Genomic DNA, 24,748 nt, shown 5'->3' on the forward strand with positions numbered 1-24,748 from the left:
CCATTAAACTTACTAACAAATAAAGTAAAGGCTAGGGTTTGAAGTTTATATCTTCCTTGGGAGGTGTTAAGTTTCTAGGAAGCCTTAGGGAGCCTCCTACAAGCTTGATCTTTCCAAAGAAATCAAGAACACAAAGTTAGGCTTTGAAGTTTCTAAAAGTCCGATTTAAAGAACTGTAAAAATGAGGGTCTTACCATGATTATTTGGACGAGACTTGTGAACAAGAGTTGTAGTTCATCTCAATACCTTTCCAATGAGCTATAGAACACAATATTTGAGTGAGAAATGAAGGAGATACAACAGTTTTAGTGTGCTGGTTCTGTTTTGGCCGAGAGCATGAAGAACAATGCCTTGGTTTCTTTTTGATTTTGATGAAAAATGATTTGCTTGGCTTGGTTGGTTTGATTTTTGTGTTTGTTTTAGTAAATTACCTAGCTGCCCTTGATTTTGTGTGGTTAAAAAGCCACCACATCTCCTTCCTTCCCATGTCATGCTTGTGTCATCCTCATGATGTCATCCTCCCCTCCTTGTCCTCTTCTCATTGGTTGGGTGACATCATCCTCTCTAATCTCTTTGATTAACTTCCTAATTGTTTGCCTAATGACCGCTGATCTGTTATACTGTTCGCTTAACTTTCGTTTTCGTTTATCGTTTGAGGGATCATACCCGGGATCTTATTACTTAGGTTCCCTTAACCTTTCTCAATACATTATATTCCTTTTTATGATCCTCTATTATAATCCTTTAATTTAAATTCTTTTATCCTGTTACCTTATACTCAATTCTTTCCGTATCTATTGGATTTCTGGGAAAAATCAAAGTGTTCGGATTTGGATTCTGACGATCTTTATATACACTTATATCCCATATAAAGTACTAATAAAATCTCAGAATATCCATATCAGAACCCCTATATAGTGTGGCATGAAAAGTTTTCTCATTAAGCAAAAACACTATTCATAAGGGTTTCAAAATTTTCCAAAAATTGGGGTTATTACATGCTTTGTTGATTATTTTTTAGATACGTTATTCCATGTGTCGTTTGCGGTGGGTATATTGAGCCTTTAATCTGAGGGTGAGGGTCGGTATATCAGGCCAATGGTCCTTCAAAAATAGTTAATTTGATCATTTTCTCTTTTTCAAGATAATTTGATCATTTTCTCTTTTTCAAGATTGAACCGATTTTGTTCTGATTTTAACCAAATAAAGTAAAATCATTTTATTAAACGATTTAATAAAATATGTGTGATAGCCCTCCGATCACCAATTTATCGGTCAATAAATTGGTTAAATTGGAGATATATGCAACACCGTCAAAACTTATAATTTTCTCTTTTTTTTTTTAAATAATTGGAAAATACAGAGTAAATTTATAAAATGACCTCTTAAATTATCCATCCTTTATTTACGAGCCACGTATATTTTAATAATAATAATAATAATAATAATAATAATAATAAATACATTAGTATTTTCTTAAAATGTTTTTTTTGGGGTTATGTAAGCTAAACATCAGCTTCGTCTTGGGCTGTATATCTTGGGTGTGTACACACATTTTCTCTTTAGCGGCTGGGTAAGTAAGCTTTCACCACACGCAGATTAACATCCTCAACCAAGATTCAATCTTTTTTCAATTGTGTTTCTTCATCCACCTCCTTACATACAGTTTCTTGTTTGTATAATCGCTAAAGATTCAATCTTTATACTTATTTCAAGAACCCCAGGTCAAAAAATGAGCTAATTCACACATCTAATCATGTTTGATCGCTGGTTTAGTCCAGTAAATTAAAGGGGTTTGTGGGTTTTTGTATGGAAACTCGTAGCCGTAAAAGGGCAGAGGCCCCTTCTTCATCTGGTGTGTTAACTCGTGCTTCTAAACGCCGTCGTTTTAATTCTCCAATCTTGAAAAGTTCTGTTGCTGTGAATATGGACGAGTCTTCGGGTTCGGGTCGGGGTCGACGTGGCAAGAATCATGTTTTGGACAAGGTTAAGGAGAGTGAGAAAGGGAAAGAGAAGGAATTTGATGTTAGGGTTAGAGGGAATGAAATTGAGAGGATGTTGGGGTTAAAGATCGATTCGAGTCGAAACGATGAGGAAGAGGAGGACAGTGATGATGAGGATGAGGATAGCGAGGATGGTGTGGGAATGTTGCATTCTAATTTGACTTCTGCTAGTAGTGCATTACAAGGTTTGTTGAGGAAATTGGGAGCTGGATTGGATGATTTGCTTCCCTCTTCTGCTATGGTTGCTGCGTCGAGTTCTCATCAGAGTGGGAGGTTGAAGAAGATTTTGGTTGGGTTGAGAGCTGAGGGAGAGGAAGGGAAGCAAGTTGAGGCTTTGACCCAGCTTTGTGAGATGCTTTCGATTGGGACGGAGGATTCACTTAGTACATTTCCCGTGGATTCGTTTGTTCCCGTGCTTGTTGGGTTGTTGGGGTATGAGAGTAATCCTGATATTATGTTGCTTGCAGCTAGGGCGATCACACATTTGTGTGATGTGCTTCCGTCTTCGTGTTCTGCTGTTGTGCATTATGGTGCGGTTAGTTCTTTTGTTAATAGATTGGTCGCGATTCAGTATATGGATTTGGCTGAACAGGTGAGTGTTTGTTGTTTATTGCTTTTGGGAAATGATTTGTGGTTTAACATTGAATTGCTTGTTTTAATACATTTGTTGTCATATTGAATCAAATTTTGATATTTATTTGGACAGTCTCTACAAGCTTTGAAAAAGATATCTCAGGAACACCCAACCGCTTGCTTACGCGCAGGTGCGTTGATAGCAGTGTTGTCGTATCTCGACTTCTTCTCTACCGGAGTCCAGGTATCTTCAATACTTGAAGTTTTTTGTTTTTTGAATGTTGCCATAAAAGCCTATAACCTTGTCTGGTGCATTTGAGCATTGATTGATATTTTTTTCCTCTTCAGCGCGTGGCATTATCTAGTGCTGCAAATATTTGTAAGAAGCTGCCTTCAGATGCTTCGGACTTTGTAATGGATGCAGTTCCTATACTTACTAACCTACTCCAGTATCATGATGCCAAGGTTTTGAAGTCGTTATTTTGAAGTCTAGCAACTATTTGATTATAATAGGTTGTCATAAATTTACTTTAACAATTTGTTTAATGTTTATTCATTTTTGTCATTTTCCTGTCTCTGTTGTGTAGGTTATAGAGCATGCTTCCATCTGCTTGACTAGGATTACCGAGGCTTTTGCTTCATCTTCTGATAATCTTGACCAACTGTGCAATCACGGGCTGGTTACGCAGGCAGCGACACTGATATCTAACACTAGTTCCGGAGGTGGCCAATCTTCTCTCAGCACATCCACATACACGGTATATACAATCACTTCATGTTATGAGCTTCTGAATATGAAAATGTAGATTATGACTTAGGAGGCATGCAGGGATTGGTACACTTGCTTTCAACGTGTGCAAGCGGCTCACCGCTCGGAGCCAAAACCTTGCTACTCTTGGGGATCAGTGGCATTCTTAAAAATATATTATCGGGTTCAGGTCTTGTCGCAGGCATGTCTGCAGCCCCTGCTTTAAGCAGACCAGCGGAGCAGGTAGACGCTACTTTTTACTTTTATTTTTGTTTCGGGCTACTATTTAAGTGTCCATCTGCAATTAAATCGCTTTCTGTTGGGTAAGAAACTCAATAATATTTAATGTGATTATTGCAATTTCATTTCTGAGTAGCGTCACTTTTGTGGGGGTTAATATTTACATACTATATAGTGATACGCACACATACAATATGGAAAATTGGTAAAAGTCGCACTTAATATACAGGAACTAAAAAATTTATTAGCCTGTTTATGAAAAAAATCAGCAAATATATCGCCTCAAATAATTCAGTCATTAATTTGTAATTGGTTTAGGCTACCACTAGAACACGGTGAACAAATATCAGTGACAATTAATATCTGTAAGTTGACAGTAGTTATATGTTGGAATATATACGTACATGTATGTGGATACTTAAATGCTTATCTATCTCATGGCTCAGATTTTTGAGATTGTGAATCTAGCAAATGAACTTCTTCCGCCATTACCTGAAGGATCTATTTCTCTTCCTGCAAGCTGTAACATATTTGAAAGGGGTTCTCATCTAAAGAATGCTGCTGCTAGCAGTTCTGAAGTGCAAGTAGGTTCTACCAGAAACAATTTTGAATTTTCTTCTCGTGAGAAATTGTTAAATGAACAGCCGGAGCTTCTTCATCAATTTGGAATGGACCTTCTTCCTGTTCTAATTCAGGTAATTTGTTCGGACAATTAGATCTGATTAGGTTCTTTGCTATAGGTTGTAACTAATGTTCCCATCTTTTTTTTTGCAGATCTATGGATCTAGTGTGAACGGTTCTGTTCGTCACAAGTGCCTTTCTGTTATTGGGAAACTTATGTACTTTAGCAGTGCAGATATGATCCAGTCCTTGTTAAGTGGAACAAATATATCGAGGTATACAGGTTTTTCTTAAATTATCTGTTTAATATGGTCGTCTGATTCAATGTGGTGGATAATTAAGCATGCATCTTTCGTTTGGTTTAGCTTTTTAGCTGGGGTATTAGCGTGGAAGGATCCACAAGTTTTGGTGCCTGCCCTTCAAATAGCGGATATTCTAATGGAAAAACTTCCCGGAACTTTCTTCAATATGTTCTTACGCGAAGGTGTATTACATGCTGTAGATGCATTGATATTAACTGGATCTACTAGTACCGTGGTATCTCAGTCGTCACTATGTGAGATGGCAAATGATTCCATAACTGGGTCTTCATCACGTTCAAAACGTTACCAAAGACGAGGTGACAACTCAACTTCAAATGTGAACAGCACAGAAGATTCCAAATACTCAGTTCCAACTATTGGGTCACCTCCAAATGCAACTGAAATTCCTTCTGTTAACTCCAATATTCGGATGGCTGTGAGTGCATGTGCCAAAACTTTCAAAGAAAAATACTTCCGCATGAATTCTGGAGATGCTGGGGTTACAGATGATCTTTTAAATTTAAAGAACCTTTGCTCAAGGTTGAATGCTGGTATTCAAGACAGGACTACTAAATTAAAAGGTGCATCTAGAGCTTCTGGTCCGCGTATTGCTAATATTTCGGATAGCGAAGAAGATAAATTTGTTGGGTTAATTTCCGAGATGTTACTCGAGCTAAGCAATGGGAATGGTGTTTCCACTTTTGAGTTCATTGGTAGCGGTGTGGTGGATGCTTTGCTGAACTACTTCTCCTGTGGATACACTACTAAGGAGAAATTGTCAGAAGCTAATCTGTCTAAGCTCCGACAACAAGCAATGAGAAGGTATAAATCATTTGTTGCACTTGCTCTTCCTTCAGGCATTAATGAAAAAAATGATGTGCCAATGAGTATCTTAGTTCAGAAGCTTCAAGATGCTTTGTCTTCTTCAGAGCGTTTTCCTGTCGTACTTAGCCACAGTGCAAGGTCATCTAGTGGTAGTGTCCGTCTCTCTTCTGGCTTAAGTGCTCTGGCTCAACCATTCAAGTTGCGTCTGTGCAGATCACAAGGAGAAAAATCTCTCCGTGATTATTCTTCAAATGTTGTTCTGATTGATCCTTTGGCGACTCTAGCTGCAATTGAAGACTTCCTTTGGCCTCGAGTACAACGAGCTGATTCTGTACAGAAGTCTACGGCGTCCATTGGAAGTTTTGAGTCTGGAAAAGTTCCTACTGGAGCTGGTGCTTCGTCACTATCTACTGCAACCCCCGCTTATAATACCCGCCGTCAGTCAACAAGATCTAGAGCATCTATTGTTATCAATGAAAATGCCAAGAAGGAATCATCACAAGAGAGGAGCACAAGCTTATCTAAAGGGAAGGGCAAAGCTGTTTTGAAGACGGCTCAAGACGATGCAGGAGGACCTCAGACAAGACATGCTGCTCATAGAAAAGCGGTTCTGGATAAAGATGCAGAAATGAAACCTGTAGAAGCAGATTCTTCTTCTGAGGTATACAATCAGCTAGGGGTATTTTTTTACAGCATCTATAGGTCCTCGCAGTAAGTGCCAAGCACTGTGGCATGTGATCGGTGTTCTACATGAATTTTCCCAGTGATTCATTATGAAGTTCAAAGCTGATCAGCTTTGTAGTTTTAGCTTTTGTCCAAGTTTGATATATTAAATAGCTTACATAACTCTGTCAAAACATTGATTACTGTCCTGTAGGCCAATGTATAGATCTCTTAAGAAGTAGAAGTTAATTCTAGTTAAATATTTGTGAGGAAGGAGATAATACTTTTTTCTCCCCTTGTCATGTATGATATTATCTACCCCGGTATTTATTGAAAATTCCCCTCATGTTGAAGTTATCTTGCTTAGATTTCCTTATAGCACTTTCATGTCTGTACCTTGTAGGATGAAGATATGGACATATCTCCTGTTGAAATTGATGAGGCTCTAGTGATTGAAGATGATGATATCTCCGAAGAGGACGAAGATGACCTTGATGATGTATGTACAATAATCTTTTGTTGATGCCTATGTGGCATTTCTTTCCTTTTTATTACTTAATACGTCTGCGAGAAATTTTAGTAATTACAAACATTTGTAGCTTAACTAATGAAAACTTTCTGCTATGCTGTTATTAAAGCAAGTATTACTTAATACGTCTGCGAGAAATTTTAGTAATTACAAAAATTTGTAGCTTAACTAATGAAAACTTTCTGCTATGCTGTTATTAAAGCAATTATTTTGGAGAAGTTTTACCTGCTCTTTTTTTTTTGTTGCTCAGTTGGTAAATGCATTTTTTGATTGGACTAGGTAAAGAATATTGTCATCTGTATAATAGATTAATAATGTTAAATGTGTGCTCCTGGTGTCTTGTCAACTCGGTATGTAGAGTACAATATATTGTCTATTCATTATAAATTTTCCATAATTAATACATGTCTTTTGTGTTTGTAGCGATTGAGAGGCTATTCTCTTCCTCTTTGCACGCCTGACAGAGTACATGATGTAAAATTAGGCGATTCTACTGACAGTAGTCCCATTGCCCCAACACTTACTAGTAACCAGACAAACGCAGCTCGCGGTTCCAGCAGCAGAGCTACAGCAGATAAGGGCCCTGATTCTGTTAATTTCAAGAGTGGGAATTCTTTTGGTTCAAGGGGTGCAATGTCTTTTGCTGCTGCTGCTATGGCTGGGCTTGCATCTTCAAATGGTAGAGGTATCAGGGGAGCAAGAGACCGACAGGGAAGACTCATCTTTGGTCATAATGAGCAACCCAAATTAATTTTTTCAGCTGCTGGTAAGCAGCTAAATAGACATTTGACCATCTATCAGGCTGTACAGAGACAGCTTGTCAATGATGAGGATGACGATGAGAGATATAATGGTAATGATTTTGTTTCTGGTGATGGAAGCAGACTGTGGGGTGATATATATACCATCACATATCAAAGGGCAGACAGCCAAACTGATCGGGCTTCAGTTGAGGCAGTAAGTTCTGCATCGTCTGGTAAATCAGCAAGGACGGGTGCGGCACTTCATTCCACTGTGAATTCGTCATTGCAGCAGACATCACTTCTAGATAGTATTTTGCATGTGGAGCTTCCTTGTGATCTAGAAAAAAGTAATCCATCATATGGTATATTGGCACTATTACGTGTATTAGAAGGGTTGAATCAACTAGCACAACGGTTACGCATTGAGGCAGCGACAACCAGTTTTGCTGAAGGAAAGATCCCTAGCTTAGATGAGATTATAGTGACAGGTGTCAGGGTTCCCTTTGAGGAATTTATCAATAGTAAGCTCACTCCGAAATTAGCTCGACAGATTCAAGATGCACTCGCCCTTTGTAGTGGGAGCCTTCCCTCTTGGTGTTACCAGTTGACAAGAGCATGCCCATTCTTGTTTCCTTTTGAGACCCGACGTCAGTACTTCTATTCTACTGCTTTTGGATTGTCTCGTGCATTGCATCGACTTCAACAGCAGCAGGGTGCAGATGGTCATGGTTCAATGAATGAAAGAGAGGTGCGGGTTGGAAGATTACAGAGGCAAAAAGTTCGCGTATCTCGAAATCGCATTCTCGAGTCTGCTGCAAAAGTTATGGAGATGTATTCTAGTCAAAAGGCTGTTCTCGAAGTAGAATATTTTGGCGAAGTTGGCACTGGATTAGGACCAACTTTGGAGTTCTACACCCTTTTGAGTCATGACCTACAGAAGGTTGGACTTGGAATGTGGAGATCTGATTCCTACAATAAATCAGCAGCGGAAGGTGATGCAATTCAACAAAAAGATGGGAAGAGGACAAGCAATGTTCAGGCATCTAGAGATCTTATTCAAGCACCTCTTGGTTTGTTCCCGCGGCCTTGGCCACCATCTGATGGTTCTGATGTTGGACAACTGAACAAAGTAATTGAATACTTTAGGCTTCTTGGTCGTGTGATAGCCAAGGCTCTTCAAGATGGACGGCTTCTGGACTTGCCATTATCAACTGCATTTTATAAGCTTGTTCTTGGTCAAGTAAGCCAATTTCATGTTCTTCACCAACAACTTTTATCTTTTATGGCAAGTTGTTGGTTCATTTTAGTTGAGTGTTGATAACTTTTTAAATGATTCAGGAACTAAATTTGCATGACATTCTTTCGTTCGATGCTGAACTGGGGAAGTCGCTGCTGGAACTACAAGCCCTTGTTTGCAGGAAACAGTACTTAGAATCAACAAGAGGCCAAGATTACAAAGTAGTTGATATACGCTTCCATGGGGCTTCAGTAGAAGATCTATGTCTGGATTTTACACTTCCTGGATATTCTAATTATGTTATGAAACCGGGCGGTGAGATGGTACGTTATGTGACAATGTCCGCAAGCATATGTGTTACACACACCATTGCATTGTCATATACTAATGGTTTTTTTTTTATTTGAATTCCTTAGGTTGATATAAATAATTTGGAAGAGTATATTTCCCTTGCTGTTGATGCTACTGTAAGAGGAGGGATCTTTAAACAGCTGGAGGCATTTAGAGCTGGCTTTAATCAGGTCAGCAGGGGCCTCTGGTTGTTCGGTTGTTTACCTTTCTAAAAAGCACAAGTCAGATTTTATTCTATGAGCGTATTACAGTCTGTATGTATTTGGTGTATGGCATACATTTGTCAAGAATGTGCTCTAGGTTCACTCTCCTTTTATGTGCTCTTGTTTACCTAGTTTTCTACTATGAGTTTTATGAGCATGTTACTGTCTGTGTATGTCTTTGGTGGATGTCATACCTTTTTCAACAATATACTCTAGGTTCACTCTCTTTTCCCATACTTCTTTTTCCTAATTTAATACTATTTTATACCTATTTCTTCTGTGTGTGATTACTATATTTAGGTATTGCCAATGCCATATAGGGCGGACTTAATTTCTGATCAGATAAGTTTCAGTTTCGCAACCTGACTTTTATTTTGTATAATAATATGCCTTCAGGTCTTTGACATCTCAGCTCTACAAATATTTTCTCCAGACGAATTGGACTATTTGCTTTGCGGCCGTAGAGAGTTGTGGAAGGTTAAATTCAGTATCATGTTATTTACTTCGGACCTATCAGTAATTATGACATCATATGTATTTATATTAATCTTATGTAACATGTCAAATTTCTTTTTACGCAGATGGAGACACTTGTAGATCACATTAAGTTTGATCATGGCTATAATGCAAAGAGCCCTGCAATTGTCAATGTAAGTCACATTAGGAATCTTGCTCCTCACATGCCAAACAATATTTTAACTTTGATTTTGAAATGGCATTTTGTTGTCTGCAGTTGCTTGAGGTTATGGGGGAATTTACCCCAGAGCAGCAGCGGGCTTTCTGTCAATTTGTGACAGGTGCACCTCGGCTTCCCCCTGGTGGTTTGGCAGCCCTTAATCCAAAGCTAACGATCGTGAGAAAGGTATGGTGCTTACTAATAAAATTTTGATCTTTGTGTTGTATGCAATTGACATTGTGATTTTTGCTTGCAGCATTCATCAACTGTTGGGAACATATCTAATGTGGCCGGCGTGTCAGAATCGGCAGATGATGATTTGCCAAGTGTGATGACATGTGCTAATTACTTGAAGCTTCCTCCTTATTCTACCAAGGTTATTGACTTAGCGGGGACTGTGTTTCTTGTTTGACGTGCTAATAAAAGCTGGAATATTTAAGACCAAAAGAAAGTTTGAGCTCAAGCTTTCATATTGGTTAGGAATTTCGCCTTTTTAATTTGTTTTACCGTTTCTGATGTAACAGGAAGTCATGTGCAAGAAACTGCTATATGCTATAAGTGAAGGACAGGGATCTTTTGATTTGTCATGAGTCTAGACTAACTGAAGATGTATATTATTGGAAACACTTTTGTCTTCATTTTCAAACTGGATTTTGTTAGTGCTGGAAATAGCATCCCTCACGTCTTCCCTGTGGCCTTGGGGCAGCTGCAAACTATAAAGGTCAGCATCCTCATCTCTGACTAACTTTAAGGTTTAATGGATTTAAAGGGCAGTTGGGTTTTGTTGTCATGTTGGTCGTTCTAGTAAAAAATTGCAATTATAAATCTTTAGTCTTTGATTGCTATGGTATGTCACCGTGTTTCTAGTTTTAATTGTTTGCTGACTATGGCAGCTCCCTAAAATACATATGATTTTTCCATGTTCGGAGTGATTAGAGGGAAGATACGTGGAGCTCAATCCCGCCGAGAGAATGGTTGTAGATAAACAGGAAGTTTAAAATCTTCCGTTTTTTGTTGTAATCAATCTAAAAAGAGTACATACATGTATGATCATGTATTCTTCCTTAATTTAATTCACAAAGAGTTGTATAATGTTATTTATTAGACATTGGTGTGCTCAAGTTAATAAAAATTGTTGGAACTTGCAGCCCTATTGTTCTCCATAGTAATGCATGTATTTGTAGTCAAGCTGCTCACCCTTCTTTCAAGAAAAATGCAAACAGCATGCCTCCGTTACATGGTCAATCATTTTCTTTGGACTATCTGTTTAAATGCATATATTATACTAATGGGTTTTTTTCTGAACTGAGGGATTGCTGGTATCGGCATATCTATAACAACTTATTTACACTTGCTACTCTGTATAGACTATAGCTATTGCGAGGTAAGCCTGATAATTGGCGGTGTTGTAGCATATTGTTAATGTTATTTGGTAAATATAGTTGTTTGTTATTGGGGTTCTGGATGAAACTGATACTTCTTTAATGAGCTAATTGTGAAATGAAAAAACGGTCTACTGTGCCAGGGGCTTTCTTTTGTGATTGATATTGGTGTCAAAACTTGCAACTTGAGCACATTAATTGTCTATCTGATCATGTAACATAATTAGAAGGTTCTACTTAGTTTGATGAATAAATTATAACAACACATTACAAAAAACCTGATCATATTATCTTGCACCTGAAGCTTCAAACTCTCAGACCTTTCCTTTGAAGAAAAGGGGGAAAATGGTGTTAAAGGAATTCTGTCTTGAAACATACTCGAGCGAATATTGTATTTAGGGTATGACAGCGCCATAGCTACACTTCACTTGGGCTGCCAACGCCTTGAATGTTTCTGGGCAAGTATCACTGCCCTTGTCACCATAAGCTTCCCTCGTTAGTGGAATCGTGCAGTTATTTTTTCCCAGACAATGCTGCTCATCGGAAACAAAGAAAATGAGAGACTTTAAGATATTCACACACACACACACACACAATTAATGTATGATGTTACCTGTTCGACAACTTGCTGGCTAATGGGAGAGTGGCAGTTTCCAAGACTATACAATCCGCAGGCACCGATAGGGTCGCCAAAGCTTGCAAACTCCACTTTTTCAACGACTTTACCGGCGGGGCAATGTAGTTGAGCTCCTTCTTTTAATCCATCATCCAATAGCCGCAACTGGTTACTTTTCCTCTCATATGAATGAACTGAAGGGGAAGTTGCCTCACTTAAGAAAGTGCAGATTGTATCTCTATTAACCGTTAAGATTGTAATTTCATGAGGGATTCCTCCTGCTTCCTCAAAAACCACCACAAGGTTCTTCTCCGGTTTCAAAAATGCCCTCGGTATATGATACCTACATAATATTTACATCCAAAATTTTAAGTTGGTCAATTTAATAACTTTTCAGATGCTATTCTGCTATGCAAGTCTCAGGACCAGGCTATTCTTCAGATACGTACTCTGATTGAGAGGGCTTCCCAAGAGGTGTAATAAATGATGCCCAGTAACGTCCAATGCTATTGCCGTTGATCCAACAATGCCCTTTCTGCATTGAGTCCATGGTGATAGCAAGAGGATCATCTCCTGGCGGAGTATCAAAGTATGCCTGCATCCATGTACGTTACATGTTAAGTTTGTCGTAGCAAGCCACTAAACGTACATGATTTAATCATTTCGTTTAGACTGATGGTTTCCCCCTTGCTGGTATGTAATATGGTGATTGTACATAGAAACAACTTTCAGATAAAAAATAAGAAATCATTTAACTGCTTTTTTTAAACAAATGAAAGTGCAAGGTGAATACATAATTTACCTTATACCATGTTGCAGGAGTTCCTAGTCCCGTATCTGGTTCCCATTTCACTTTTTGTGCTCCCTCCTCTGTATACAACTGAAGCTTCTCACCACCAACACCAACCTACACGGCATACATACTTTTATGTAACAAGCGTTAAGGTAACATACACATTGTTAAAACATTATTCTAACCTACACGGCATACTTTGTCATTATTCTATAAACTACATTGTTAAAACATGATACTACAGGTACACACATCGAATTGCCCACAGTTAAACGTACGTACCTCGTGCCCCCAGTTATTCTGTGTGAGATCAAGCGTTCCGGTGTTCAAACCTTTGATTACAAGTGTATCAGGTCCTGTCCATCTCTTCTCCATGTGAGCTCCGCTGTTCTATATACAACAGTGAAGTAAATAACAATCTCCTTTCTTTTGTGAAACGTTTTAGGTTGCTTGCAACTTATGAACGCACATACAAACACATCTCTGTGGTTGAAGCTGTGAATTGATAATATACTTACCTGGATGCCTAGTGTCATGCACAATAATGATATGTGATTGATTCCTGGCCTAAGATTTACTGGTTTCTCTTGCGCAAATTGCTTCACATCTAACTTTCCATGAGCAAATCCTAATAACAATTTCATCCGCTGTTAGTCCAATTTGCTAAAAAATTGCACAAAAGCACATTTATAAATTTCTATCTTTATTTCTCACCTACAAGTTCTCCATTGACAAATGAAACCATGGCATGACCGTTATTCTGGATTTGCATAACTGGCAACACATCAGGCCTCATTGGTAGATCACGTCGATCCAAATTGAAACTGCGTTCATCTATTGTTCATCAATGCCTTAAAAATTTGTTAATGTGTACGTATATACCAGATGGAGGCTTTGACGTACCTGGTACTATACCATGCATAGTCGGAAGCATCTTTAGTCAAAGCATAGAGCTCAAGTGGAAACTGGTTCTTAATAGGTAATGCATCCATAGTTGGGATTGGTTCACGGTAGAATTCCCAGTCTAGATTGAAGTCTGTATTTACAGTAACAAAATTTCGCGAATTGTGCTGAGCTACCACCTGTAAATTTTGTTTCATTTCAAGAATCCATACAGTATATCATACTAGCATTTACGAATTACGAAGAACACTCATAAATAAAGGTTAAGGGTGTTAAGATTTACTGTGTCAGTGTTGAATACAACAGTCTTGCAATCAGGTAAGATGCTAATAGATCTAGCGGGCACGTAAATATCCACACCCCTGAAATTTACTGTAGTTGGAATCTTGGTATTGTTGTTTATTAGAAATGCTGCACAAACGTTTGCATCTCCCGGCCTCTCATAAACAACTGCCTGTATTTTGAAGAAAAAACAAATCTTTATTACCATTTTATGCACAACACAAATGAGTGAATCAGAAAAAGATCACTATGATTCACGCTAGTTAAGCGTCTACTTGTTAATCTAGTATGTCACAATACGAATTTGCTGAATGGGGAATCTGTTATGTCATAGTTCATTAGTTCATGCAATTACTTATAAAGAATGAAACAAAGAAAAAGATATTCGAAATTAAGATACCTTAACATGTGCGCTGATTTTTTCCTCATTCTTCTTCGCCTTAAACAGAGCTTTTTTACATAACTTTAGAGCTCTATGTAAATCTCGAAGGTGACCAAATTTTGGATCTCTTGGCAAACCTAATATTAAGAAATATAAACACAAGCAAGCGATTAGTTAACAGTAGCCATCATAATTACTTCTTCACTGTGGAGTTCTATACAAGTTCCAAGTAAAAATTAGCTAGACTAACCAAATTCGTCAAGTGGAGCTTCATCGTAGTATCTGGTTGTCACAAAAGATGAGCTAATTCTACCATAATTCGTCCCACCATAGTACTGCAAATTTGCGATAAGAATATGAACTAATTACAAAATGCGACTTCTAGATGAATGATTAACAAGATATATATTAGTATACCATGTAGTAGTTAATAAAACTTCCACCCCTAGCAACAAAGTTAGCAACTGAGAAAGCAATATCTTCTGCTGATCTCTGAGATGGTGGATCACCGAATGCTCGATACCTTTGGTAATAGCTCGTGTGTTATAAACGTGTGTGAATTATTACAATTGTTAAAATAAAAACACACATGTACTCGTATACTCACTGAGCAGTCCAATTCTCAGTCCACAGCATAGGCTTGTTGGGACCATTAGTCCCTTTAAATGTATCTGCGCAGTGCCTTCCATTGCATGTTTCTATCTGAAAGTCCAAAGTTCCAAGAATTAGCACTAATTTATATAATTAAATGTGGGAAGACGAAAGATGTTAGACAAGTTAGAAATGATATATAAATTATACCACTTCAGCCGGCGCATCTGGTTGCTTGCACATAACCCACGGAACTTCGTTGTACAGACCTATAGCCAATTCAGCTGCCCATTGAATGTATTTAGCACCATCTTGTCTGTATGATGCCTGGACTGCACCGTACTCATTCTCTATCTGCAGCAAGATGATGGGGCCTCCTTGAGGTGCGAACAACTTCTCTTTCTTCATCATGCTTACCATCATATTCGCAAATTTTTTCATGTGGAACTACATGTACAGCAATTACAGATAGAAAATGTATAAATTCTAATGGATACAAGTTTAATTCACGGATATGACAGTAGTTTGATAGTAAAGAGCAATAGAACTGTACGACCACACATTCACAAATTACTCACCATGAAGGGTTCATTATAATTACGGAAGCTGATGTCTGGAACTTCTCTCAGCCAATATGGAAATCCTCTGAGCAGCACATAAAAAGTAAATTGTGAAGATGCATTAGCATAGTAAATCGAACTTCTGTTTTAGCGTTTGACAACTAAATTTCCGCCCCTGCTACAGAGACAGAATATGTAGAATTTTACCCTTGATTCCATTCAGCTGCAACATAAGGACCAATCCGAAGGCTTACCCACAAGCCATGCTGGTGGGCGACTTTTATGAATTGTACTACATCACCATTGCCTTCAAATTGGAACTGCACAAGAAAATAATTAGGTTGGTTTTACTACATATATACAAGGACAATTCATAGTACATAGATCTTGCATTGCATACCTGGTCTTTTACAGGCTCATGGTAGTTCCAGAAAATATAAGTCTGGATACAATTTATGCCTCCAATTTTCGCCTTCTCAAAAAGGTCCGGCCACATCTAATTAAATCAAATAAAAAAATCACATATCATAGCATGCTATCAGTGCACTTATTTTAAGAAACGCCAGAAAAATGAATACACATAGTAGTAATCCAAGAAGAAACCTGAGGTTGAGTACGAGGATAATGAATTGAACCCGAAAAAAGAAGCTCTCTTTTGCCATTGATGATCATAGACGTCTCATCGTAAGTGATCTTGCGTGGTTCTCTTGCATGGACAGGTACTAAAGATGTAGCAAACAATGCAGCTATCAAAGTTAACAGTATGTTTGGACTATGCAACCCCATCACAATATGAAAATCTATTTAAACAGTCAGATTATTAGCAAAATAGGCTTAATAAAATTAATCAGCTGATCGAGTTTGTAAATTTTTTATCAAAAGGTGCAAGAATCAATGAAAAAGAAAGAAGGTGACAAGGGTTATGTTGTTCCATATGCGTGGGGAAAATTTTTCACAAGGAGGAATATTGAATAAACTTAAATGTAACTGAGAAAAGTGCGGTAAATGTGTGGCTTTGGAGAAGTTGTAGCCTACTTTTTATTACATTTTACAGCTATAGTTACTGGCTTCAGTTCCTTGTACTTGTGCTTGGAGTGGCAGTAAATACATGTATTGTCCCTATTCTTGCGAGGGAGAATGAGTAAAAGTTTGCACCTATACACATGCATCAATGCAATTATGTGTAGTTCGGCTGCAAAGCCCATTGGCACTTTTATTGGATCTTATGGTAAAATATTGAACGATTTCATTCGTATCAAATACAAGCAGGAACTTTATGCTCTCTGTTTCTTTCTTCCCAAGCCCATAAGCGACCTAGCTCCATCAAATGGGGGTATTTTGTTTTTTCTGAATAAATGCTGAAAACTAGATAAATACTTATAAGTAATGTGTCCTTTTGTGAAAATTTAAGATAAATAACTTATAATTTAAAATGAAAAAATGATTTGTAAGTGACTAGTTGAGTACTTTTAATTTTTATAAGTATTTGAATACTTTTATTTATTAGTCATTTTTTAATTAAATAAGCTAAAATAAATAAATTAATAATTATCTTAATTCATAAATTTTAAATTAGATTAATATTTAAAAATATAAATTTTATAACTAAAGTTAATTAAAAATCTAAAAAACCGGAGATAAAATATGTATTTACTAACATTTAACTTATCAGCAAGTCCAACAGTATTTTACTTGTTTTTTTTATAAACACTTAAATATTATAAAATAATAAAAATTGATAATTTTGACATCATTTTATATTTCGATTCCAACATTAATCCTTATACTTACTTGTTATACATGGGTATAAAATTCATGAGACATTTTATTCTCTTAAAATTACAAATTTATCCATGTGTTTACTATATTTATTTATTTTTATTGGGAATCGAACCCAAGTTTAGCCACTAGCTTATAAGTTCAATACCACTATGCCAATATATAATATGTGTTTTTTAATTATACAACTAATATGTATTTGTCATATAATAGAATAACATTTTTTAAATCATACTTTTTTATATATGTTGATATAGTTGCCTATATATTTCTAAAAAAAAATAAGTTTCTATTAAAATTATAACACTATTCAATATTTAACATATAAAAATAACTATTTTATAAAAAGATAAATAAAGTAACACATAATATGTAGTATTTAATGATGATGCAATATTTTTAAAGTAATCGTTATAATACATAAATAATGTGATAATGTAGACACTTATACGAATAAATAATAAAATTTATTATACGAGTTAACTTAATATTGATATGATATTTATTACATATAACAGATGATTATTCATATCTAATGATTAGGTATACACTTATTCAGAAGAAAAGATCTATTATATGTGTTTGTTCAATATTGATACTATATTTTTGTTAAGTAATTTTTAGATTAAAATCACCAATATAAAATATATGGACATTATATCGCCTAAATAAATAAATCAATACAAGATTATAAAATTAATTATTTATACTATTCTAACAATTATTTGTTTGAATATGTTAGGTCACACACACACTGTAGAGGGGTGAATACAGTGTATAGTACAATCAAATCGAACTTTAATAACAAGTAACAGAAAACAAACTTTATTGAAATAATAAACTCTGTTACAGTATGAAACTGTTATCTCTCAGTGATGAACAAATATCACGAGAGCTGCTAGGGTTACAATGAATAATCTTCTCGAATATGATAACACTTATAATGTAAACCCTATGTCTGTGTTTATATACTACACAGTTACAAGATAATCGCTAATTGATATGGAATATAATTCTGCTTCCTAAAATATATCAATCAGATATCTTTTCTTCCAAGTATTCTATTCTTCATAGAATTCCTTCTTCATGCATATCTCTACTTATGTTTGTCTAGATCTTCTTTCCTTTAATCAACTGCTGTCCTTATCTGAACGTCCTTCAGTACTTAAGTTCTAATATCCATCTTCTGATGATTATCTCCTGATAATATAAGTACTGATATCCTTAAGTCCTGACTTCCAGTAAGTACTGATTTATCCTGTTTAAGTAAGATCTGAAAATTAAACATAAATCATATTAGCCATGACATTATCAAATATATCTAACAATCTCCCCCAACTTGTAAATTAGCATAATATACAAGTTTAACAGATATTTGATGATGTCAAAAATATTAAGTACAAATACATGAGAATTAGACTAGATAACTACAACTTACAGTCCTTAAAGCTTTACCAATATTTAACTTCTGATAACAACTTCAGTCTGTACAAATATCAGAATTTAAGCAGTTGTAGATCTTTGACTTGGCTTCATCTTCTGATCTCTCTGATGTCACGAGTTGTTCTGAGATAGTTCTTCAACAAACATCTCTCAGCACATCTAAGTTCATCAATCATTCTCCTTTTGGCATCTTTAAGCTCTGCAGTATCTTCACCAATTTGAAAGATTGCAGCCCTAAGATCATTAATCTTTGCTTTTCTTATATCCTGATCCAGTCTGATCAAATAAGCCTTATCAGACTCAAGATTGAATTCCACAGCCCTGTAACCCAGAAAGGTAGTTATAATTTGAGCAGAATTGGGCTTCATTTCAACTATATCACCCTTGTGATCTCTGTACTTTGGAAGATATGTGCTGTCAGACTTAACAGAATAAAGCCTTTTCTGTCTCTGAATCTGATTCTTCAAATAGTTTGCAGCACTTTCTGTTATTTTGTCATTCACTTGAAGTAAGAATAATACATGCTCCAGTTCTTCAAAATACTTCAATGGAATGGCATTTTCCCTTATATGATAAACCCTACCATCTGTCATGAAGTACAACAAGATGTGTTCTTTCAAGTAGGTATGGTAAACCATTTGTACAGATTCCAGTTGATTCAATCTCTCAGGAGTTGCTCCAATACCTGGTTCACTTAAGAAAGTTGGATCATTGGTAGTGTTCTGTATTCTTCTTTCATCAGCACTTCCCAATCCAGTTTTATCTCTTGCTTCCTTTCCAGTAACCACTCTTGCTTCAAAACCACTTGCAGCAGTCTTTAAAGGTTGAGTCTGTTTTGCTTTAGTGAATCCTGGCAGGAGTGTCTTTGATTTATCTTCTGATATCAAGTTAACTTGAGCTATGTCAGAGGTTACTTGCTTCTTTGAAATATCAGAACTTACTATCTCTTGACTCTAAACAACTTGAGCCATGTCAGAGGTTGTCTTAAAAACTTTTCTTGAAGTCAGAGCAAGATCATCATTTTCATCAGTAATTTCTTCATTCACAGGAGGCACATAAACCTTGATAGGTTCACCAACTTTTTCTTTGCCCTTGGACCTTGGATCTATCTGCAGTTGTGATTTAACCATGGTTGCTTCAGGATTTATCCTTTATTTTATCACAATGCCTTTGAGTTTTGGAAGTGTCTTTTTACCAGAAGCTTCAGATTTAGATTTGACTTTTCCCGATTTAAGTCTGGCTTCTTCTTCCATTAAATTCTCCAAGTCCATTCCTGGATTTTCCTGAAGAAATAACTGTCTTGACATTTCTTCATCAAGATCTAAAAGTTCATCAGAACTTATCCTTTTACCAGTAGCAGAAGTAATTCTTTTTCCAGTATCAGAACTTGTCCTGTGACTTGTGATTTCAGCTTTTCTTGATGAGAAACCTCTACCTTGACTATGACCTCTACCCATTCCAGAGTTTCCATGGTCATCTTTTTCATCATCCTTCCCTTTCAGTGTCTTATCAGTTTTGTATTTGGACTTAATTACTTTCTCCCCATTTTTGGCATCAGCAGGTAAGAGAAGAGAGACAAGCAATTCCACTGAGGCTTGGATTTCATTAAGTTGAGATTGCTGAGAAGCTTGATTTTTCAGAATATCATCAATCTGAGCTTGTTGTTTCTCTTGAGTCTTCTCAATATAAGCAACTCTGTCAAAGGTAGGTTGGAAGAATTTTTTCTTGTCAATCTTCTGAACTTGTTCTTGCTTCATTAATTCTTCCTGAATCTTATGTAACTCTGCATGAGTAGTTGAATGGAGACCTTGCAGATGTTTAGTACTCAATGCAGTGACTCTAAGCTGTGTTTTAAATCATCAGTAATTAACTGTTAGATATATTTGATAATGTCATGGCTAATATATTTTATGTTTAGCTTTCAGATCTTACGTGAACAGGATAAATCAGTACTTAACTGATGATCAGTACTTATACTGGAAGTCAGGACTTAAGGATATTAGTGCTTACATTATCAGGAGATAATTATCAGAAGATAGATATCAGAACTTAAGTGCTGAAGGACAATCAGATAAGGACAGTAGCTGATTAAAGGAAAGAAGATCGAGATAAACATAAAAAGAGATATGCATGAAGAAGGAATTCCGTGAAGAATGGAATACTTGGAAGAAAAGATATCTGATTGATATATTTTAGGAAGCAGAATTATATTCCATATCAATTAGCGATTATCTTGTAACTGTGTAGTATATAAACACAGGCATAGGGTTTACACTATAAGTGTTATCATTATCGAAGTTATTATTCTTTGTAACCCTAGCAGCTCTCGTGATATTTGTTCATCACTGAGAGGTAACAGTTCCATACTGTAACAAAGTTTATTGTTTCAATAAAGTTTGTTTTCTGTTACTTAAGTTCTTAAAGTTCGATTTGAGTGTACTATACACTGTATTCACCCCCTCTACAGTGTGTGTGTGACCTAACAATTGGTATCAGAGCTTATCTGTTAACTTACATACAGTTAAAGATCCAAACACAATCATGTCGGACACAGAAACTCCAACTAAGCCTACCACAACTGAGGAGCCACCAAAGACACTAATTCAGAGTCGGTATGAGACCATCAGAGTCCCCATACTGAGACCATCTGAATATCCCATATGGAAGGTAAGGATGACCATGTTCCTGGAAGCAACAGATCCAGAATACCTGGATAGAATCAAGGAAGGTCCTCACAAACCAACCAAACTCGCTGTTGCAGTTGCAGGTGAAGCAGCAATGACCGTACCAAAGGAGAAGAGTGATTATACTGCTGAAGACATAGTATCAATTGCTAAGGATGCTAAGGTACGACACTTACTGCATAGTGCCATTGATAATGTAATGTCAAACAGGGTAATCAACTGCAAGACTGCTAAGGAGATATGGGATGCTCTGGAAACAAGGTGTCAGGGAACTGACACAATTAAGAAGAACAGGAAGACAATACTCACTCAAGAGTATGAACACTTTGACTCAAAGACTAATGAGTCATTGAATGATTTATATGATAGATTTGTCAAACTTTTGAATGATTTGTCATTGGTTGATAAAGAGTATGATCTTGAAGATTCAAACCTTAAGTTCCTGTTAGCTCTTCCTGAATGCTGGGATTTGAAGGCAACGACAATAAGAGACAACTACAATCTTGATGAAACAACTCTTGACGAAATCTATGGAATGCTCAAGACTCATGAGCTGGAGATGGAACAAAGAAGCAAGAGGAAAGGAGGAAAGTCAAGGACAGTCGCTCTTAAGGCTGAAGAAGAATTCCCCAAGACAGCTTCCTCAAAGAAAGACAAGGGTAAAGCTCTTTTCATAAAGTCTGATACTGAGTCATCAAGTTCTGAGAGTGATGATGACTCAGATTCTGAAAGCTTGCCTGAGACCGATGCTGATGAGGAGATGATGAAGCTGTGTGCTCTTATGGTGAAAGGAATCACCAAGATTGCATACAGGAAGTTCAGGAAGGGAAAGAAGTTTTCCAGAAAAAGCATAAGTTCTGATAAGAAGAATTTCAGAAGATCTGAAGGCAGAGGAGGAAAGTCTGACAGAGGAGATTACACCAATGTTAAATGCTATAACTGTGGTGAGAAAGGCCACATATCTCCTGACTGCAAGAAGGTAAAGGGTGACAGAGGCAAGGCTCTTGTCACAAAGCAGAAAAGCTGGACAGACACTTCAGACTCTGAAAGTGAGGAGAACTATGCATTGATGGCAAATGCTGATAAAGAAAGTGCTGAGAGCAGTTCTGAAGCTGCTGAAACAAAGGTACCTCAGACTACTTATGCTTTTCATACTGATGATATTAATGAGTTGAGAAGATATCTTAAAACCATGTGTGTCAGTTATAGAGATCAAACCTTAACATGTGAAAGATTAACTTCTGAAAATCTTGCTTTTAAGAAAAGAAATGATTTCTTAGAAAAAGAGTTAGTTATATTCCATCAAACTCAGAAGGATAGAGATGATGCTTTTTATGTTAGGGATGAAGTGCTAAAAATTAATGAATCTCTAAAAACTGAGTTAGAAAAGGAAAGAGAGATAATCAGGACTTGGACTAACTCTGACAGAACAACTCAAAATTTGCTAAGTAGTGAAAATTGGAAAGAGGGCTTAGGTTATGGAGAGAATAAGAATGACAAAGGAACTGAAGAAATTAAGCCTGTTGTTAAGCAAAAGCCAAAGTTAAAACCTGTTAAGTTTGTAACTGTAAAGTCTGATAATGAGAAATCAGAAGTTAAAGAGGAATTAACTTCTGACAAACTAAAACAGGAAAAGACAGCTGAAGTAAACATAGGCTTAATGACAAAGAAGCAGCTTAAGCATAAGCTGAAAGATGTCAAGAATGCAAACAAGGTAAAATCACCTAGGAAAAATAGGAATGGAAAGGAAGGTGTGAATAAAAGCAATGATTATAAACCTGTTCCTGATGCTCCTAGGAAAATATGTCATAACTGTGGAAGTTCTAACCATCTGGCTTCTTTTTGCAGGAAAAATAAGAATATTAACTCCTTACCTTCAAAATCAGGAGTTAAGAGTCAGTTAGTTAGATACAAACCACAAAATCCTTGTTTTCATTGTGGTAGTTTATGGCATTCCATTTATACTTGTAAGGAATATCATAGTTTGTACTATGATTATTGTCAAATAAAACCTTCTTTGAAGAAAGTTTCCATTGTTCCTTCTAGTGTAAATTCTGATTCAAAGTCCGATAATGTCAATTCTGATAAGAAAAATGTTAACATAAACTCTGATGCTAAATCCGCTGCAAATGTTAACAAACTTAATAAGGCCAAAGGATCCACGCAAGTCTGGGTCCTTAAAACTAATAATTAGTGGTCTTTGTGATTGCAGGGCAACAGGAAAAATATTCTAGTTCTGGACAGTGGATGTTCAGGTCATATGACTGGAAATAAGGCCCTGCTATCAGACTTTGTGGAGAAAGCTGGCCCAAGTGTTTCTTATGGAGATGGCAACATTGGAAAAACATTGGGATATGACAATATCAATCTTGGGAATGTCATCATTAAAGAAGTAGCTCTGGTCTCAGGACTTAAACACAACCTACTGAGTATAAGTCAAATCCGTGACAGAGGTTATCATGTTGATTTCTTTGAAGAACACTGTGAAGTTGTGAGTAAATCTAAAGGCAAAGTTGTTCTGAAAGGATACACATGTGGTAATATTTATGAAGCTAATCTTTCAACAAGTACTGATGGCTCTGCAATCTGTCTGTTAAGTAGAGCATCAATTGAAGAAAGCTGGAATTGGCATAAGAAACTCTCTCATTTAAATTTCAACAATATAAATGAACTTGTCAAGAAAGATCTTGTGAGAGGATTGCCAAACACAGTATTTGCTCCTGATGGTCTTTGTGATTCATGTCAGAAAGCCAAACAAAGAAAATCTTCATTCAAGAGCAAGACTGAATCATCAATTCTTGAGCCTTATCATCTTATACATGTTGATCTATTTGGTCCAGTAAATGTCATGACTATTGCAAAGAACAAGTATGCGTTGGTCATAGTGGATGAGTTCACCAGATACACATGGGTGTATTTCTTGCACACAAAAAGTGAAACTGCATCTATCTTGATTGATCATGTCAAACAGCTGGATAAAATAGTCAAAGATTCTGTGAAAATTTTAAGGAGTGATAATGGCATTGAGTTCAAGAATTTGATAATGGAAGAGTTCTGCAAAAGCCATGGAATAAAGCAGGAATTTTCTGCTCCTGGAACTCCACAGCAAAATGGAGTTGTTGAAAGGAAGAATAGAACTCTCGTTGAAGCTGCACGTACAATGCTTGAAGAAGCAAAGCTTCCAACCTATTTCTGGGCTAAAGCTGTGCAGACTGCTTGTTTTACTCAAAATGCAACACTCATTAACAAGTATGGAAAAACACCATATGAGATGGTGAAGAAAAAGAAGCCAAATCTGAAATATTTTCATGTATTTGGATGCAAGTGTTTTGTTCTAAAGACTCATCCTGAACAGCTATCAAAGTTTGATCTAAAAGCTGATGAAGGAATCTTTGTTGGATATCCACTTTCCACAAAAGCCTTCAGAGTCTATAATTTGAGAACAAAAGTGGTCATGGAATCTATCAATGTCTCTTTTGATGACAAGAAGATCACTGGTCTTAAAGATTTCGTTGACCATGATCAGCTGAGATTTGAAAATAAAGACTCATATTCTGATACTGGAAATCCTGACAGTCTAAGTCCTGATACAGCAAACTCTGATGGATTAAATTCTGAT

General features: G+C 36.5%; 2 protein-coding genes and 1 long non-coding RNA gene across 4 annotated transcripts; 2 read left to right on the top strand and 1 right to left on the bottom strand.

The window, feature by feature from the left end:
• The first annotated feature begins 1,517 nt into the window (after window positions 1-1,517).
• Window positions 1,518-10,861, top strand: LOC141670786 (E3 ubiquitin-protein ligase UPL3-like). 2 transcript variants are annotated; one of them, XM_074476786.1, is made up of 19 exons: window positions 1,518-2,595; window positions 2,710-2,820; window positions 2,925-3,041; window positions 3,164-3,334; window positions 3,406-3,567; window positions 4,011-4,259; window positions 4,339-4,460; window positions 4,551-5,309; window positions 5,526-5,973; window positions 6,379-6,474; window positions 6,928-8,487; window positions 8,586-8,807; window positions 8,901-9,005; window positions 9,435-9,515; window positions 9,620-9,688; window positions 9,772-9,900; window positions 9,971-10,090; window positions 10,239-10,435; window positions 10,608-10,861. In XM_074476786.1, the coding sequence occupies exons 1-18, from the start codon at window positions 1,810-1,812 to the stop codon at window positions 10,302-10,304; spliced, it is 5,373 nt and encodes a 1,790-aa protein (XP_074332887.1). In that variant the 5' UTR covers window positions 1,518-1,809; the 3' UTR covers window positions 10,305-10,435; window positions 10,608-10,861. The 2 variants fall into 2 exon arrangements, with proteins under 2 accessions (XP_074332887.1, XP_074332886.1); XM_074476785.1 differs by having other exon boundaries at window positions 4,551-5,973.
• A 382-nt stretch (window positions 10,862-11,243) lies between these two features.
• LOC141670787 (beta-galactosidase 14-like) lies at window positions 11,244-16,120 on the bottom strand. Its single transcript, XM_074476788.1, has 18 exons — window positions 15,827-16,120; window positions 15,624-15,719; window positions 15,431-15,543; window positions 15,242-15,308; window positions 14,874-15,110; window positions 14,680-14,774; window positions 14,490-14,595; window positions 14,323-14,407; window positions 14,091-14,209; window positions 13,692-13,862; window positions 13,409-13,587; window positions 13,220-13,329; window positions 13,024-13,133; window positions 12,788-12,895; window positions 12,515-12,619; window positions 12,162-12,307; window positions 11,710-12,055; window positions 11,244-11,629 (listed from the first exon to the last, which is right to left on the bottom strand). Exons 1-18 carry the CDS (start codon window positions 16,007-16,009, stop codon window positions 11,492-11,494), a joined length of 2,514 nt encoding a protein of 837 aa, XP_074332889.1. The 5' UTR covers window positions 16,010-16,120; the 3' UTR covers window positions 11,244-11,491.
• On the top strand, window positions 11,893-13,028 carry LOC141670788 (uncharacterized). The gene is made up of 4 exons (XR_012554745.1): window positions 11,893-12,015; window positions 12,110-12,405; window positions 12,532-12,657; window positions 12,750-13,028. It is a non-coding gene; the product is annotated as an uncharacterized LOC141670788 (long non-coding RNA).
• Window positions 16,121-24,748: the final 8,628 nt, after the last annotated feature.

The sequence above is a fragment of the Apium graveolens genome, chromosome 7, assembly GCF_009905375.1.
Source record: "Apium graveolens cultivar Ventura chromosome 7, ASM990537v1, whole genome shotgun sequence".
In the NCBI taxonomy this organism is placed as follows: domain Eukaryota; kingdom Viridiplantae; phylum Streptophyta; class Magnoliopsida; order Apiales; family Apiaceae; genus Apium; species Apium graveolens.